The sequence below is a fragment of the Canis lupus genome, chromosome 4 (genome assembly GCF_011100685.1).
Source record: "Canis lupus familiaris isolate Mischka breed German Shepherd chromosome 4, alternate assembly UU_Cfam_GSD_1.0, whole genome shotgun sequence".
NCBI classification, from domain to species: Eukaryota; Metazoa; Chordata; class Mammalia; order Carnivora; family Canidae; genus Canis; species Canis lupus.
The window spans coordinates 43492779-43512175 of NC_049225.1; the positions used below are offsets into that span (position 1 = coordinate 43492779).

The following is a 19397-nucleotide window of genomic DNA, read 5'->3' on the forward strand; positions in this document are numbered from 1 at the left end:
CCCTAGGGGCCAGTTTTAACACTTCCACCCCTGTAACTCCCTCTGACTGTTGATGATGCTTCACATGTGTCTCCTACACCCCAGTACCATTCTCATTTTTAACCATGTCCTCATGTAGCCAAGTAGATTACATAAGAGCCCTCTTAACTAGTTTCCTTGCTTCCTCTTTTAGACTCTGCCAAACCAGGTTTACTGTTGCTCAAGAAGACTTTCTAAAATCTAAACCAGATGATCATTCCCTTGCTCATACCCTTTGTGTGGCTTCCCAATACTCTGAGGAAACACTTGAGCCCAGATCCATCATGATGACCCACAAAGGCCCTTGCTGTAGGACCCCTGCCCAGATCTATAGCTTAATCACTTCTGTTTCTTATGTCATCCCCACCACCCAGCAATGCAGCCTGCTCCCCAAGTGCTTCTGGGTCTCAAGGCCCTCCATGGCCATGCACAAGTCTAGAGCCCTTTGTCCCTGTCTCCTGAAGACCTGTACTCATGCTTAAAAACTAAATCCCAACAACTTCCTTTGGGAAGCCTTCCTACCAGGTCTGGGTTCACTGGCTCCCCTCTGATATTTGGAAGGGAATATTCTTATTCATCTTTGTATGATCATATTGAAAAAAAAGGCCTGAAGAGATGGAAGAGATAGACGGATGATGGTTGGGTGGAAAGCTGGATGGATGATTGAATGGATAGATAAATGGACAAATTCAACAACAACAAAAAAGGCAAATCCTCTAATCAGATCTTATATCCAGGTACTTCCAGGAAGGTGATCAGCAGTACTGCAAAGCTTCATAATTCAGGCTGAAAAGCAGTATGCAATTCACAGCCAGTAGATTTTTTACCTTTATGCTGCTCACTATTACAGCAGGAAAGCTAAAAAAGAGTGCTGATCTCAAAGAGAGGGGGATAGCCAGGTGGACTTTATCTTATCACTGACCTGGCCTATGGCCTGTTTGTCAGCCTACCTCCTCAGGTCTGCCCTCATATGGGTTCCGTTCGGTCCTTTTCTCCATCCAGGCATCACGGATCTATTTTCAGCTTGAACCATGGCAGGAGATTTCCACCTCTGGGCCCAGGATGACAGAGCATGGCATGAGTGATAGAGTGGATGGCATAGTGATAGAGGTCATCATGGCCAGTTAGCTCCCATCTGCAGCCCAGTGCTGACCTGTGCCTCCACCAGGAGAATGTCACATTTCATGCTGTTCATTTTTCTGTTCAGGAGCTGCTCTACATGGGAATGCACCTTATGCAGCTTGGAACCTTCATCAGCTCCTTAAGGAAGGCTTTTCAGCCAGTTTGGTTAGCTAAGTAAACGTGAATAAATCCCGGGATGAGCTGGAAATTAAATAGAGCATCAAACTCCTTGTGATAGGGAGAACCAGCATGAGCCCCGCCCAGGCTGAAGCGGAAAAACCCGGAGGCTTTGGGAGAAGAGCCCGGTCCAGCTGCCCTGGAAGCCTCATCAGGGTTTACAGAGCAGCAGGCAGAGCACAATTGGCTCAATTTGGTTGTGTTTTTATTTTTGTCCAGCCACAAATACTGAAAAATGATTCCTTCCCTTCCTGGAGCCTTGGAGCCAAGCTGGCTTTATTTTTAGCTTCAACTCTGGTTTAGGGCTTTTAGCACACTAAACACCCTACCCGCTACAAGCCTTGGTGGGCTGGATTTTAGGATTTTTGCCGTGACTCAGGTCCTGGTCGCCTGAATGTAACTCTCACTCAGCTTTGTGCAGCTAGGACAATAGAGGGTGGTTCCAGACAGACCCACAGAGAGACCAGTTCTGGCCTTAGGGACCTCCAAGAGAGTTCTTTTCAGGGAGGGAAATGTATTCAGGGTAGATGGTTGTCTGGGCTGGGGCAGAGGGAGTGGCAACCCTGGATGAAAGGAAGCAGAGGGCAAAAAAAGAAGAGGGGGAAGAGGAAGGGAGCTGTCAGTTATTGCAAGGCTTTGAGTGGTTAGTGGTTCAGAACCAGGCGTCTGGAGGCAGACTGGCTGGGTCCAGATGTTATCCCTACCGCTTCCTAATACCACGGCCTGTGGAATGTACCCAACTGCTCCAGGCACTGTGTCCTCAGTCATGAGGTGTGGATCATATTGATGTCTGCCTCTGAGCTCTACTGCCTGTGACCCAGCCCATCCAGCATGAAGCCAGGCATCTGCCATGCAGTCAGGACTCAACAAGCATCATTTTTATTATCAGTGTGCTTCTTATTGCAGTGCTGGACGCTTGGGCATATACTGTGTCATTATGAATTACTGTAACCCAACTAAATAGGGTTATTTTGCACATGGAACACTGGCTCATTAGGTGTGGGACTCCCAAGGTCCCACAGAGAGATCAAGATACAGCCACACCTGAACCCAGCCCTGGCCAGCCTCAAAATCATACTGCCATGCCTCCTCTGGGATCAGTGCACCCACATGACATAAAGGCACCTATCACTGACTGGGAACTGCTCTAAACAAGCAACTAGATTACCCTTCACCCGCCCCTGGGATGCCTGCATGTTTCCTTTTTTTTTTTTTAACTTTTAAAAAGATTTTATTTATTTATTCATGGGAGACACAGAGAGAGAGAGGCAGAGACACAGGCAGAGGGCTCCTGCAGGGAGCCTGATGCCGGACTCCATCTCAGGACTCTGGGGATCACCACCTGAGCTGAAGGCAGATGCTCAACCACTGAGCCACCCAGGTGTACCTTGTCTTCCCATTTTAGTGACAGGAACACAGAGTAGATACTGGGAGTAATCGAAAAAAAACACCAGTCAAATTCATGGAAACGGAGAGTATAGTGGTGGCTATCAGGGACTGGGCAGGGTGGGGCGGGGTTGTTTGATGGGGTAGTGTTTCAGTTTTGCAAGATGAAAAGGATCCAGAGATCTTCACAATAATGTGAATATACTTAACACTACTGAACTGTACACTTGAAAACGATTGAGATGGAAAATTTTGTTACTTTTTTTTTTTTTTACCACAATTAACAACAAATTTAAAAAGAGCACTGATGTGGGAGTCAGACTGCCGTTGGGGGGAAGCACAGAATTTGAGCTTATCCTGTCCAACTTCCCAGCCTCACACCTGGCCTTGTTGCAGTCAGGAGCTCACTAATAGAATCACTGGTCCATACCAGCCCCCACACACCATGAGCCCCATCAGGGCTGAGCAGCACACTTCTGACAGGAGCCTTATTCTGGAGTCTTAAATGCTCCTCTCTTACATGCTTTGCCCTTTATAACCTTCTTCTAGTTCCCTGTCCCTCTGAAGTGTTTGGCTATCAATCTGGGACAAAAGGGATAAAATACCAAATTCCCACCCAAGAAATCATGTCTGCTTGGCCCAGTGGGAAGAATGTGGACTTTGGGGCAAGAGTGAGGAAGAAGTTCACCTTTTCTTTTCTTCAGTTTGCTTAACTCTGAGATAGGATAATATGGTTGTCCCAGGTAACCAAATAGGCAGACCAATCTAAGGAAGAAATTCAACCAAGCTATAAGCTATTCTTTTGCTCCAAGATATTCTGGGGACAGATTTGGAGACGTTGGTTTGGGCACTCACTGATAAGAGATATTAGGAGAGAGACATGGGACAGGCAGGGAACGGGGTCCCCCTCTTGGCCTCCCACTCCCAGGAGAGCAGCCTTCTTTGAGGCCACAAGGTTTCAGGGTCCTTTGGAAGCATCCATGACCTTCTTTAACTGTTGGCACTAGTATTGGCCATTCTCAGGAGAGCGTCTGATTGGCTCCATTGCTGCCATCCCATGTGGGGTGTCCCTCCTGGGATGAGTTTACCTCCAGCCACACGGCATGCCCAGACTGTGATCTTTGACCCAAAGCTGACTGCTCCATTAGGCACAGTGGGGACTGTGTCCAGGGCCAACAGCACTTTTAGAGCCCTATGAAAATGCTTTCATTTTTTTAAAATTAGGAGGAAAAAAACCCTTTCAGGTCAAAGTAAATGTTATAATATATGATAATATATTTTATACCAACATAGTTATAAAATATGATTTAATTTTTGTATAGAGTTAGGGACACGCAAAGGCAAAAGTGCCAAGGGTCTGTGAAAGTTGTAGTGCAGGCCTACTCTGGGCCAAAGAGCCAGGCTGGCAGGGATTCTGTTTGGCCCCTCAATCCAGAGCCTCCTCTGCTTCCATAGTAACTACTATTTCCCCACTGCACCACCACCACTACCTAGGATAGAATATTCTCTCTAGTATTTTATCTCTTTTTAGGGATCCATTTTGCATATCAGTTTTGTCACTTGGCAATAGCTCCCTGGAGCACATGGCAGAAAATTTCAAAAGCCTCGTCTGGAATCTGTGAGAAAGAAGTGTGATCAATTACTGATGTCTGTCCTAAGCTCATCATGGAAAAATGGCAGTACTCATGCCATGCTGTGTTCTTGCCTATGACTGACCTTGCCTTATATCCAAACTTGACTGCAAGCTTTGCAAGACAGAATATGTCTTAACATGATGTGCATCCCACGTTGAAAGATCTAGAAGGTCTTCTTATACCTGTTGACTGATTGATGGATGGATTGATTGAAGTGGTATCTGTGAATATACTTGATTCAATTTAATGTCCCCTGATATCCTTTCATTCTTCTTTTCATCTGTAGGCGCCTGAACAAGAATAAGCTCCAGGTCCTCCCAGAATTGCTTTTCCAGAGTACACCGAAGCTCACCAGACTGTGAGTAGAATTGAATTGTGTTCTCTACCTGGTGTCCTACCTAGCTTTGGTGATACAGATATTGTGGCTACCTTTGTGAATGGAGCCTGGTGCCATGCAGAGCTTGACACTTAGGCTATGTGCATGAAGACTTGGGGCTGGGCTTCAACATAGTGTGGCCCCCACTTGCCCCTCCACACCCCAATTTGTGCTCCCTGTCTTCAGAGATCAGTGGCTTAAGTGGTCAATGAGAGCTAATGACTTATGGTAGTAGATCACTTCTTTGCAAGGAAAGACACGCTGCCATTTAACATGGGTCTGACCTTATGTCAGGGAAATACCCTAAGGATGGGATTTGAGGTAGGTTTATTTACAGGAGACACCAGTGGTTTCAGAGGGCATTGGGTGGGACTGAACATTTCACCCTCACCACCCTGTGGACTAGAATATCTCCTGCCCTTTGACCACCAGTCTGGGAACCCGTCTGGAGATCTGTGGTTTTGTGGGAAAAGGGAAGAAGCACCTTGAATTTTGCTTTATCTTCTGGAATGCTCCAGGATATAATGCAGAGGGAAGATTGGAGAAGCATCTGTGTGTTTACCCAGTGTGAGAGTGTGGAGGCTTAGGAGCTTGAGATGCATGTCAGAATGGAGATTGTGGTTCACATACTGTGGGTGTTGGGCAACTGCTAGTTAACTGATCGCGAATGGCTCCATGATTGTGGACCTACAAGTCATGCTGGCAGTGACTCTTGTAGCTTGTGGGCTGAACTGGCTTGGCCCAAGCCTTGATTTTCTGAATGGAGTGACAATGTCTGGCTGCTTAGTAGTCAAGCAGTGAGATTTACAGCCTGGCTGGGAAGACTCTAACATTACTGGGGAGACTCCAAACTTGCGGCCACCATTCACATTCCCGGTGGTTGTGTTTAATACCTATTTATGCCGTCAAACAATGCATGTAGGCTCCAGGATACGTTGGGAAATACAAAACACATGTCAGTGTGTGCACTTAAGAATAAGTTCTGAATTAGGAATCTGTATCTATATCTATGTCTGTGTGTACACATCCAGGAAGAGACCATATACATGAGTGTATTTTATTTTATTTTATTTTTTTTTTTTACATGAGTGTATTTTAAAGGGCGCTTTGTTGGAACAAGAATGGCAAGGGTTGCCTAGTGTTTAAGTGGTACAACAGGCCTGCTCGCCTTCTCTAGGACTCACTTATACCTTGTCAAGGTCTCCTCGAGCTGTGTACTACATTTCTCTGGCTCAGTCCACCTGGCTGCTTTGCTCGGCATGGACAAGCACATGCCTCCCTTTCCACCCTTCCTCTCTGAATCTACTTTGATGGGAGTGAGGGTAGATAAAGTGACATTCAGTGGCCTGAGTGTCTAGCCGAGCTGGATAAGCAATACTAAATGGGCATGCAGGCAAACAACCTGGTTTTTAATTTCCTCTTCCTGTATAGTTCTCCCCTTACATGTTCACTTAATAGCTGTCTCTCCACCCAGCACTACATTGCATCTTTTGACCTGATCCTAAATAATGCTGGCTGTATGCTCTTCATCTGGAATCTCAGCATCACTTTCTGTTTGCCTGAGAAAGTGTTTCTCGGGCAAACAGAAAGTGTCTGTGAGGCTGGGGCTGCTGGAAAGCTTTGAGCAGGTGGGGTCTGAGTGTTTTGCTTATTGCAGGACATCAGGCAGGCTGGTTCTTGCTCACAGAACATGACTTCACAGCTGCTCCCCATGGCCATCAAAGTGATGCTCATTTTGTGCAAGGCTGCTCTTGATCCCAGCAGAGGAGGAATTTCAGGCAGGAAGATGCTGGGTGCCAGGTCCAGGCAGACAGCCCAGGACATGGGAAACCTCAGGATGATATCCTGTCACTTTCTAACTGTGAGAGAGATTGGGGGAGTCACTTTCCCTTCTGTGCCTGAATAGCCTCATCAGTAAAAGGCAGACCCCACCCCCCTTTTATCTTTCTTGCTGAGGAGCTATGAGTATCAGACAAGATATGAGTATCAGACGAGATCGTGTGTGTGTTTTCTAGGGTTCACAGTGCGGTGTGAGTATAATCACCAAGATAACTACGACTACGCCTACACTTCCCATCGTGTCAGCCTCACTCTTTTGTCTCTTTCTCTGGGATGCAGGAAGAAACTGGGAGTTGCTGTGAGCCCTGAAGTGGATGTCCCTGAGCTTTTACTTCAAGCCAAGAGCTGTGGCTGGAAAGGCAGGGATGACATTCCATTCATTTTGGTGTCTGTCCCTCTCCAGGTCCTAGCCAGACACAGAGACTGGCACACATCAGCTCTCAGTGAATGGGTAGATGAATAAGTGAAGGATATAGGCCTGGGTATACAAACAGTGCCCTCAGGCTTTGATTCTTTTATCCCCCATTCATTCATTCGTTCATTCACTCATTCATTCATTCAATAGGCTCTTCTACTGTGCTTGTTCCAGCCTGGCCTCTGCTGGTTTTTCAGCTGCAGACATGCAGGATGCCCACTTCTCTCTGTGTCTCATCATGACACATTCTGAATGGCTGCCAAAAAGCTGAGAGCTAAATATAATTTTTTTTTATTGAAGCAACTATATTAACCCAGGTTTTGGCTATAATCAGCAATCCCTTTTTTTCTCTCTGGGCTTGATCTTTGATTTTTCTTAATGACCCTATTGTGTCTTTGTCTTATTTTGTCAGCCACTCCAGGGCCTTTTTGGAAGTAAGCAGGGTACAAATTAGAAATCAATAAATGTGCAATCATGAATGTGTATACATATGCCACTAGCTCTGTTTTAAAAGAGCATTGCATCTCAGTAGACACAGTGAGCCATTTTCCAGGGAATGCTAAATGTGGGTACTGTGTGGCTGTCTACTCCATAGTATGCCATGTGGGATAAGTAGCAATTCTGGACACGCCTTTTCCTTTCTTACTAGATCTGTAGACAAAAACTGCTTAATGCTCAGTGATTATCCAAAGAATACCTTTGGAAAGGCTATGGACATGTGTAATAAGATGTTTTGAGGAGTGATAGGAAAGGGAAATAATATTTATTGAAAGCCTGCTATTATAATAACACTACTAACCAGTGAGTGACAGAAATATGACTAAAGTTAGTTTAATCCAAAAAGGAAATATATTTGTTTATATGTCTGGAAAGTCCAAAAATAGTTATGGATGGCTTTAGGAACTGGATCCAGGGGCTTGGTGATGTCATTGGGACTTCATTTCACTCCCTCCATCCTGTATAACAGTGCACATGATGGTGGGCAAAAGCAGAAGACTCTGGGGGTACTAATCTGGCAGTCTGGGTAGAATTAACAGTTCTGCAGGAAAGAACCAGTGGTAGATTGCTTAGCTTGGTCACGTCTCTGTCTGAGCACATATGTCTGTCGTCAGTGAGGTGATGTCCTCTGACTGATCAAGTTTGGGTCATGGGTTCATTCCACTTGTTTGTGGATGGAGTATGGGTTTCCCAAAAGAAAGAATAATTCTGTTATCAGAAGATGTGGGGGAAGTGATGCCAAACTTGAAAACAACAGATGTCTGCAAGTTTATTGAGCATGTACTTTGTGCAGATTGCTGTGCTTTAATTGAACACTTTGGATCCTCAGTAACACTTCAAGGTAATAACAAGAGCAAACCCAATGACTGGCAGGTGCTGTTTTGAGCACTTTATGTGTAACTCTTTGATACTCCTACCAGCCCTGTGGGGTAGGTGCTATGACTACAACTGTTCTATATATGTGAAACTGAGATTCAAAGAGGTTAAGGACTTGCTCAATGTTAGACAACTACTGGTAACAGAACCAGAATTCAAATTTGGATAATCTGAATCTGGAGTCTGAGCTTTTCTCTACTATAGTTAGCTCCCTTCCTCAACACTCCCATTTTAGAGTAAAGGAAACTAAAACTGAGTTTAAATTATGCCCTTATGGCCCACATTTCTAAGAAGTACCACTACCCTGGGGACTGTGCCTTAATGCTTGGATTTAACCTTTACACCAATACTGTGGAGGGAATCATTATCAAATCTATTTCTGAAGCTTAGAAGGGTTCTCTAACTTACCCCATAGCTGTATAACCAAGATACAATGGAACTGGGATTTGAATGTATATCTGTGTCATTGCAGAGTCCTTTAATTTTCTATCTACCATGCCAAGCTAGCTATTGTGGAGACCTGAAGTGAGGATAAAAAGGATTGCTGATGGACCTGTCATAAATCCAAGTGCATGTGTCAGTGCTTTGCTGGTCATGCCAACCCCATCCCCCCAGCACCATCGATTCATTGATCCATATGTATATTAGTGGTGTATCTGTCCTCTTCCCCTGTTTTCAAGCACATAGAGTACAAGCAGAGCATCCTAGAGCTTGGAAGTGCCCTGAGGTTTAGGCAATATCACACTGGTCTCTAAATAGACAGCAAGGTCTCTGTCATGACCTGGGCACTGAATAAATATTAGCTTCTCCACCCCCATCTTGACATAGATCACAAGGTTCTCAAGTGTCAGAACTGTGTTTCTGCTCTTCCTAAGTTCCCCACAGTTCGTGACCCAGAACTGAGCCTAGGGGCTGGCAGTACCATGAAGGGGTTAAAGGGTTATGAGACTGTGGACAAGTCACTTAACATCTGTGGGTCTCAGGTTCTTCATCAGTAAGATAAACAAGAGAATGTACTTGTCTACATCATTTTGAGGATAAATGAAAGTAACCCATGCACAGCCTTCAGCTTTGATTATAGCATATAGCAAGCACTCAATGAAAGACGGCTCTGGTCAACTCTGCTAGCTGACTGGTGTGAGCAGTGCATATGCCAGGGCTTTGGCATCTGTGATGTCAATACTTCAGCACCTGGCAAAGAGATGAGGGTGAGGAAACACTGTAGCTTGGAGTGAGAAGATCCCAGTCCTCAGACTGGCTCTACCACCTACAAGCTCTGTGGCCTTAGACATGTTACTTCCCCACTCTAGGCCTTCGTTGTCTCATCTAGAAACAATGGGATGGAATACAGTCGCTACATGGCTTATAGGTTATTAATTTCTCCTTCTTTTTGTATCCCCTTCCAGCTTTCTCTCTTAGACATGGGAGGGGGAGCAAAGAAGTTCTGGTTATTTAGAGGTTAAAGTATCAATGCTGCCAGAAATCATTAGAAAAAAACAATAACAGAAAATGAGGTGAAAACAGTGATTAAAAGTCCTCTGAAAAAAAAAAAAGTCCTCTGCATTTTACCAGGGCACCTGGGGGGTGCAGTTGGTTAAGTGTCTGACTCTTGTTCTTCACTCAGGTCATGATCTCATGGTTGTGAAATTGGGGCCCGTACGAGGCTCCATGCTCAGTGCAGAGTCTGCTTGAGATCCTCTCTCTCCTCCTCTGACCTTCCCCCAACTCATGCTTTCTTTCTCTATCTCAAATAAATAAATAAATAAATCTTTTAAAAAAAATGTTCTCTGTATTTTACTAATTGGAGAGCTTTAAGGAGACGAGGGATACAATGGTTCACACAACTGATTTTTAAGAGTTTGACTTCCCCGTATGAGGATGAGCAGACCACTGGGGTCCTTTTGGCCCCTGTGTTCTGGATTCATGTTCAAAGAGTGCATTCAATATTTGGTAGTGGTTTAAAACCTGTAGCTGAATAAACAGTGTGATAGCAGCAGAACAGAGGCCTCACATTATTACCCACTCAGTTTTTCAAGGTATTTGACAGATGTAAAACAAAAATGCCACTGAGGTTAAACCCCCTTGCCCTCAGTTGGGTCTGTGGAGTTGAAAGAAACTTAGAAGGTTAATCCCTGAAATGATTAAAAACAATATGAAGTGTGGCCAACCAACTAGCCCCAAGTCACTGGGCTGTTGTCACAGTGGATCAGCGTCTGTCCCAGAGTTAAAGGCTATGAAACTTCAGTTTCCAGGGAACTTATTTCCAGTGAGGGAGCCCTCCTCCCAACTCTCATTTCGCCTCACTTGATCTTTCCTTCCTGTTTACCATTGTCCTCTCTTGTCACCACCTTGTGTGTATATACCCTATATTCCCAAACAGGAAGCTACATTCAGCAAGGTGATCTAGTGTCTCTTTGAGGCAGCTCAGCATGAGAGTAAAGAATATGGCCTTTGGAACAGTATAGACCTGGGTTTGGATCCTACTCTCTGGTGACCCTGGGCAAATGGTTTCAACTTTCTTGATCTTAGATTTATTGGCTGTGCAATAGGAGTAATAGTCACAGCTCCTGTCTTTCCTTGGGCTGCTGCAGCAAAGGATCTCAGATTGGAGAGATCTGTTGGCTTAAACAACAGAGGTTTATTTTCTCACAGTTTGGATCCTGGAAGATCAAGATGCTGGCAGGGTTGGTTTCCTGAGGCCTCTCTCCTTGTCTTAGAGATGGTGGTCTTCTTGTGCTTCTTCATAGGGTTGTCCCTCTGTTCATTCTCAGCCCCAGTGTCTGTTCCTCTTCTCATAAGGACTGAGGGTTAGGAACCCATCCTAATGGGTACATTTTAACTTAATCACTCTCTAAAGACCTGATTTCCAAATACAGTCACATTCTGAAGCCAAGGGATTCAGATATGAATTCAGGGGCTGAGAGTTGGGACACCAGCCATAATAGCTCCCAAGTATATATTACATATTTGCATGGATCAGGTGCTTTATGACCTGCTTTTATGTATAAATTCTTACTCAATCTCAAGTTTAGGGGGTCAGATACTATAACATTTCCATTTTAGAGATAAAGATACAGGATTCTAGAGATTTGGACAGCTTGCCAAGGTCAGAGCCAGCAACTTGCAGAGCCAAAATTCAAACCCAAGCTTGCCTGACTCCAAAGCCCACATTCCTAACCACAATATTCTTACTGTATTTATGAGAAGTTAGTAACTAATTTTTTTTTAAAGATTTTATTTTTTAATTCTTATTTATTTATGATAGTCACAGAGAGAGAGAGAGAGAGAGGCAGAGACATAGGCAGAGGGAGAAGCAGGCTCCATGCACCGGGAGCCCGACGTGGGATTCGATCCCGGGTCTCCAGGATCGTGCCCTGGGCCAAAGGCAGGCGCCAAACCGCTGCGCCACCCAGGGATCCCGAGAAGTTAGTAACTAATTAAAGTGCCAGGCACCTTGTAGAAGCTCAATTAATGTTTGTCCCTTTCTGTCTTTGAAGCCTTAAATGGGCCCAGGCTTGTTGAATGATGGGGGTCCCATACCTCTAAGTAGTACCTTTTGCTGTCCGTAGGTCCCTTCACAGCCATCTTAGTCTTCCAATTCTGCACTACACTTGAAAACATAACTACATGCAATATGTGTCTCCATAAAACTCTCTATCGATGTGAAACAGTGCTATAAAAGTGAAAAACCAGTGGAGAAAACAAAACCATACTACTCAATTTTCCAGCAGAGTTGTTATCTGATGTGGTGAAATGATAATAGGACAATGGGGAAACCAATCCATCAGGATGGTGGGGGTTTCAGAAACTGCCTGCCTGCCTAGAGCTAAATCCTAGAGACCCGTTACCCCTGTGCTAGCCCAGCCTTCAGAGACTAGGGACAGACCAGCCTTACCATCACAGACGTGGGGTCACTTTTTCCAGGGACACAGCCACCAAAAGCTCATGGAAAATATCCCTGCAAACTGGAGCTCTGGTCCCTCCTCCTTCTCCATTCCCCCACTCCCTGATCACTGTAGCCAGGCCCTGGCCTTCTGTTTGCTTTACAGCGTGCTTCATCAACTGCAAGTTTCATCTCGTGCTTGAAGACAGGTTTAGCTTTAATCTGCATGTGGACAGATAATGGATTACAGTGGGTGCTATGTGACTCTTGGGATTTCTGTTTTGCATGAGTTGCAATCTTTCTGTAGTGCTTTAAGCTAGAGCCAGGAAAGAAGGCCTGGAAGGTTTCTTTTCTCCTCTACTGAGGCTTTATCCAGCTGAGCACAGAAGCCTGTTGTCTATCCACAGAATTGATTACAGGCTAATGCTTTGAATTGTCTTGTAGATCCTTAAATAGTAGAACTTTAGAGTTAGGAATAAGTTATATAGGCCAGAATTTTTCAAAGTTCACTGTGCATCTGAACACCTGGGAATCTTGTTAAAATATGGATTCTCATTCTCTAGGTCTGGGGTGGGACCTAAGAGTCTATATTTGTAACAAGCTTCCAGGTAATGCTCCTGGTCCAGGACCACATTTGGTGAGCAAGGATCTAGGTTTCACTGCTTCTCAAACTTAGCATTTTTGGGGAAAAATCCCTTGAGATGTTGATTAAAATGTCGATTCCTAGGCCATGTTACCAAGACATCTGGTTCATTAGATATGGAATGGACCTAGGGTTCTGACCTTGTGAATAGGCACCCTGTATGATATGTTACCTGTAGGCAGGCATACTTTGAGAAACACTGATCTAGTACAAACCCTATTACTTCATAGATTTGGGAGCCTGCAAAAAACCAGGCATCTCTTGAACATCTGCTATGTACTAGGCACTCTTTGCCTATGCAGTCTTCTTGAGTTTTCCTGTCACGTAGATATTTTTGTGACTCCTGCACAGATGATGAAACTGAAGCCTAAGAGTTTGACTAACTCACCAGGAATATACCCAAGCCTTTCTGACCTCCAGTTCTACGGATTGTTTTCTACCTTATCATGTGCCTCTTGCTGAAACACGCCTTACAAAAGAGAGAGAAAAAACAATCGTGGATCTCTGAAGCTTTCAAGGCTCAGCATTTCATACTTCTGTGCTTATATGAGTGTAGATGAGCACATGCTCATACCTGAGATCAAAAGTATTAACACCTAAAACATTAAAACAGAAAATTTATAGACTTCAATGTATGTGTGTGAGTAGGTCTTCCTAAATTCCCTACAATGTATCAAAGATAAAGTTGGGTTTTATATTTTAAAACTCTTTGGCCCTTAGGGCCAACAGAAGAACTTTCTAAAGTGATCAGGTAATACTTCTACTGAGAACATTCTGCCAGCTTGAAAAGCTTTTTTGGTGGTTTCTTTCTTTCTTTTTTTTTTTTTTTTTCAGAAAGAAAACCCAAGCTGTGACTTTACAATGCTTTGGAATTACAGAATATGCTTGTAATTTTTACAATTCTGCACAGACTTCTTTGCCACATCTGGTTGATATTACTGGCAGGGATATATGGGGGAATAAACCATGGGCTGGAATGTGAAACATCCCACAAAATGAGTTTCTTATAGGTTGCTGCATAAAACATTTTGATTCTCCCTCTCTTTGGAAGGATGGCTTAAGTGATTTCATGGATTTAGTATTTTCTTTGGTTTGAAGGTAAGGTTTTTGCTGGTCTACTTGGTGGGGGATCCAGTATGGCTCTCTGAAGATATGTACAAAGGGTTAATCATTCTAGAGTCATGCTGTGGATTAGGGTGAGAAAAGCCACCCTTGAAGGAAGTCAGACCAACACTGGACACTTGTGATAATGGTGAAACCCTGAGGCCAACTGAATTGCTACAGAAAAAGGAAAAATATAAAGAGAAAAGGTTCTATGTGTAAGGGCTTCAGAAAAGCTCCTGAATTTTAGTTCTGGTGGTGCATTAAATAGCTCACAGCAAGAAGAGCTCCACTCCTTGCACATACAGCCAGAAGCCTTCATATGTCGGTGCATTTTCTGTGCTGTATGTGAAAACAGTGAGTTAGGAAAGTGGAAAAATAAAACAAACACCCAGCTGATATCTGGCACATAATCAATTTCCTACTGGGGACATTCCTGCCTAATTCCTAGGGAGAGAACTGTGTAACCAGGGACAACTAAAATATTCATTGAACACCTACTGTGTGTGTGTGTGTATGTGTGTGTGTGTGTGTGTGTGTGTATGCAACGTGCTCGTTGTTGGGATGTTGAGTATAGAATGCAGACATATCTAATCTGAGCCCAGAGGGTGTGAGCATGGGCATCTTGCCACCTGGCTCCTTCTCAGACTTCCTTGGCTGGGACCCACCTGCAAAGTTGGAACCTCTCTATACAATGCCATGTGCTGCTCTCAGCACCTTGTGGCATGTGGTAAAGTCAGCTAGCCTCAGCAGAGCTGTGTGGCCATCACCAAGGGTGCTTGTATAAAGACTATGTTCTCAGTGGCAACTTAGCCCATTATTGAAAATGAGAACCAGAGGCCAGCCTATGTACACACCCTAGGATTCTCGTTCCCCTTATCTGGAGTTAGAAACTCTCAAGGGAATTGAGAATGTCATGGAAATATCACATTATATATAGACAAATATAAGCCTTTGACGTGGGCAGACCCCAAACAAGCATTCTTCAATTGCCTGAATGATGCAAATGTACCCACATCTAATAATCTTGAATTATTTGTTCTTGAACCACATTCAGCATCAACAGAAACATTTCTAAAGAGCCTAATCATCCCTTATTTTCAACCAACATTTGGGAATCTTTCCAGGGGACAAATGGTGTTTTAATTTGATGTACTAAATTCTACTATAATTTCAAATTATCAAAAAAAAAAAAAAAGTCTGTAACCTTGGCTTTCTTCTATCTTTCCTGTGGACTCAGTATCCTATACAATGAAATTAATTTTCATTTGTAAGGTTTGCAGTCCATTTACACATTCCTGGAAATTGAAGATTGTAATGAAAGTGTTTACACAGTATTAACAACAGCAAAACTATGCTAATACAGTACAGTGTAAACCAAATAGAAATAGAGAAGTTCAAGGAGGCAGTTCAAGATGATAGCATAGGAAGACACTGAATTTATCTCCTCCTATCGGCATGCCAAATCTATAGCTACATATAGAACAATTCTCTGTAAAAAATACCTGGAAACTAGCTGAATAGCTCCTCCATAACAAAGGATAAAATGGCCAGACTGGGATGATTAGAAGAGGCAAATATGTGGTCTTATCAAAGCCCCCACCCCTACTGGGGGACAACACAATAGTGTATGGGATCCCACAAATATGGAATGTATCTCTTAAGAAACAAAGTGTTCAGACCCCACATTAGGTACCCCAATCATTGGGACCTGCACTGAAGTAATGAGCCTTCAAAATATCTGGCTTTAAAAACCAATGGGGCTTATACCCAGGAGACCTAAAGGGTTCTAGGAGACTGAGGCTCTATTCTTGAAGGGCTCACACACAGATTCACTCACCCAGGATTCAACTCAAAAGTAGCAAGCTGAAAGGAGCCTAGACTATATGTGAAGGAGATTCATTGGCTAAGCTTAAAGGGTCTGCCAGAGGAGTAAAGGTCTGTTGGAACTCTCTAGGGACAGAGGCACAGGCAGACACCATTTTTGCACTTTGCCTCTCCTTGCTAGTGCTGCTTGTCCCATCCCTATGCTCTTCTGAAGCCATGCCAAACCTGGTAAGTCAACTCATCTCAGCGCAGCATGCCCTCACAGCCCTGCCCTGAAAAACCTGGTGGGCCCACTTGCTTTGGCTCAGTGTTGCCCCATAACGCCACCCTGCAAAACTCACTTGGCAGGCTCATTCCAGCCTGGCACTCTCATTCCAGCCTGGCACTCTCCTATGGCCTCAAAGCTGGCAGGTGTGCACATTCCACCCAGGGAATGCCCCTTGATTGCCTGGCTCTGGCCAGGTGTACTTGTATTTCTGGGCCCCACAGAACTGAGATCATCAAAGAATCAGTTTTTAGAAAGCTACCATGCCCAGGGCATTGCACAGACATCAGACTAAGACATACCCCCAGGCTTCCTGTGACCACTCTTTCAAAACTAGGAAAGATGGCTTCTTTGCCCAATATACAGAAATAAACACAAGAGAGTCAAGCAAAACAAGAAAACAGAGGAATATGTTCAACATGAAAGAACAAGACAAAACCCTAGGAAAAATTCTTAGTGAAATGGAGATAAGTAATTTACTTGATAAAAGAAAAAAAAAAAAAAAGATGTTCATCAGTTTCAGGACAAGAATGGATGAACACAGGGATAATTTTAAGAAAAAGATAGAAGGTATAAGAAAGCACCAAGCCAAAGTCCCAGAGTTGAAAAATATAATACCTGAACTAAAAACTACACTGAGAGGTTCAACAGCAGACCAAGTGAAGCAAAAGAACAAATAAGTGACCTGGAAGATAGGGCAGTGGAACTTACACAGAGCAACAAAAAGAAAAAGGAATTCTAAAAAGTGAAGATAGGGGGCACCTGGGTGGCTCAGTGGTTGAGCCTCTGCCTTTGACTCAAGTTGTAATCCTAGGGTCCTGGAATCAAGTCCTGCATCAGGCTCCCCTCAGGGAACCTGCTTCTCCCTCTGCCTATGTCTCTGCCTCTCTGTGTCTCTCATGATTTAATAAATAAAATCTTTTTAAAAATTTAAAAAAATAAAAAGTGAAGACAGCTTAAGGTGCCTATGGTACAACATCAGGTGGATCAACGTACACATAATAGAGGGTCCTAGGAAGAGAAGAGAGAGATAAAGAGACATTAAACTTATTTGAAGAAATAATGGCTGGAAACTTTCCTAACCTAGGGAGGGAAACAGACATCCAGATGCAGGAAGCCCAGAGACTTCCTAATGAGAAAAACCAAAGAGACCCACACCAAGGCACATTATAATTCAAGTATTAAAAGGTAAAGATAGGGGTGCCCAGATAGCTTAGTGGTTGAGTGTCGGCCTTTGGCTCAGACTGTGATCCCAGGGTCTTGGGATCGAGTCCCATATAAGCTCTCCACAAGGAGCCTGCTTCTCTCTCTGCCTATGTCTCTTATGAATAAGTAAATAAAATCTTAAAAAAAATAAAAGATAAAGATGGAGAGAGAATCTTAAAAGCAGCAAGAGAAAAACAACTTCTTACACACAAGGGAACCCCCATAAGACTATCAGCTGAGTTTTCAGCAGAAACTTTGCAAGCCATAAAGGAGTAGCATGATATATTCAAAGTACTGAAGGCAAAATACTTCTAACTATGAATACACAACTAAGCAAGGTAATCATTCTGAATTAAAGGAGAGAGAGAGTTTTCCAGACAAGCAAAAAACTAAAGGAATTCACCATTAATAAACCAGACTTACAAGAAATGTTAAAGGAGTTATGTTTTAAGCCAAAAAGAAAGGGCACTAATTAGTAACAAGAAAAATTATGGAAGCAAAAATCTCACTGGTAAAGATAAACATGTAGTAAAAGTAGTAGACTAATCATTTATAAAGCTATTACTTATGAGCATCTGCCTTCAGGCATGATCCCAGGGTCCTGGGATCAAGTCCTGCATCAGGCTCCCTGCAACTGAGTCTGCTTATACCTCTGCCTGTGTCTCTGCCTCTCTCTCTCTCTATGTCTCTCATGAATAAATAAATCTTAAAAAAAAAAAATAGGAAAATTAGAATCAGGTGTCCTTTCAGACCGCAATTGTATGAAACTAGAAATTAGTCACAAAAAAAAGAAGACTGGAAAAATCACAATTATGGGAGATTGAACAATATTCTACTGAACAACCAATGTGTCAATGAAAAAAACCAAAGAGCAAATTTAAAAATACCTTGAAACAAATGAAAATGAGAATGCAACATACCAAAATCTATGAGATATGCAGCAAGAGCAATTCTATAAGGGAAGTTCATAGTGATATGGGCCAAACTCAAGGAAAAAGAAACATTTCAAATAAACAATCCTTTAAACCTAAAGGAACCAGAAAAAGAGGAACAAATGAAAGCCAAAATTAGTAGAAGGAAGTAATAAAAATCAGAGCAGAAATAAATCAAATAGAGACTAAAAAGACAATAGAATCAATGAAACAAAGAGTTGGTTATTTGAAAAGATAAATAAATTGATAAACCTTTAGCTAGAATCACTAAGAAAAAAAAAAGGTAGGGCTCCAATAAATAAAATCAGAATGAAAAAGGATGTATTACTGATATCACAGAAATATAAAAAATCATAAGAAACTGTTATGAGTAATTATATGCCAACAAATTAAATAACCTAGAATAAAACAGATAAATTCCTTGAAATATACAATACTTCAGGATCAAATCATGAAGAAAAAAGATCTGACTAGACTGATTACTAGCAAGTAATCAATAATCAAGAACCTCCCAGCAAACAAAAGTCTAGGACCAGATAGCTTTACTGGTAAATTCTACCATACAGAGATTTTATACCTCTCCACAAACTCCTCCAAAAAAGTTGAAGAGTAGGGAATGCTTTCAAACTCATTATACAAAGACAGCATTACCCTGATACCAGATCAGGCAAGGAAACTACAAAAAAGGAAAATTATAAGACAATATCCCTGATGGACATAGATGCAAAAATCCTCAGCAAAATATTAGCAGACCAAATTCAGCTATATATTGACAGGATCATAGACCATGATCAAATGAGATTTATTCTGAGGATGCAAGAATGGTTAACATCCACAAGTCAACTAATGTGATATACCACATCAACAAAATAAAATATAAAAATCATATTATCATCTCAATAGATGTGGAAAAAACATTTGACAAAACTCAACAGCCATTTATAATGAAAACTCAACAAAGCAGTTATATAGGGAATGTACCTCAACATAATAAAGGACATTGATGACAAGCCCACAGCTAACATCATACTCCGTGGTAAAAAGCTGAAATTTTGATCAAGAATAAGACAAGGATACCTGCTCTTGTCTCTTACCTAATTGCTCCGGCAATTAGGTAAGAAAAGGAAATAAGTCATCTAAACAGAAAGAAAGAAAGAAGTGAAACTGACACTTCATGAACAACATGGTATTTTATATTG

At 42.7% G+C, this 19397-nt stretch overlaps 1 protein-coding gene across 1 annotated transcript in view; it reads left to right on the forward strand.

Moving 5' to 3' along the window:
- The window catches only part of SLIT3 (slit guidance ligand 3), a 591933-nt gene that overhangs the window by 93524 nt on the left and 479012 nt on the right, over positions 1–19397 (forward strand). The window contains exon 4 of the mRNA XM_038535455.1: positions 4624–4695. Coding sequence (XP_038391383.1) covers positions 4624–4695 — 72 coding nt within the window. The remainder of the gene's footprint in view (positions 1–4623; positions 4696–19397) is intronic.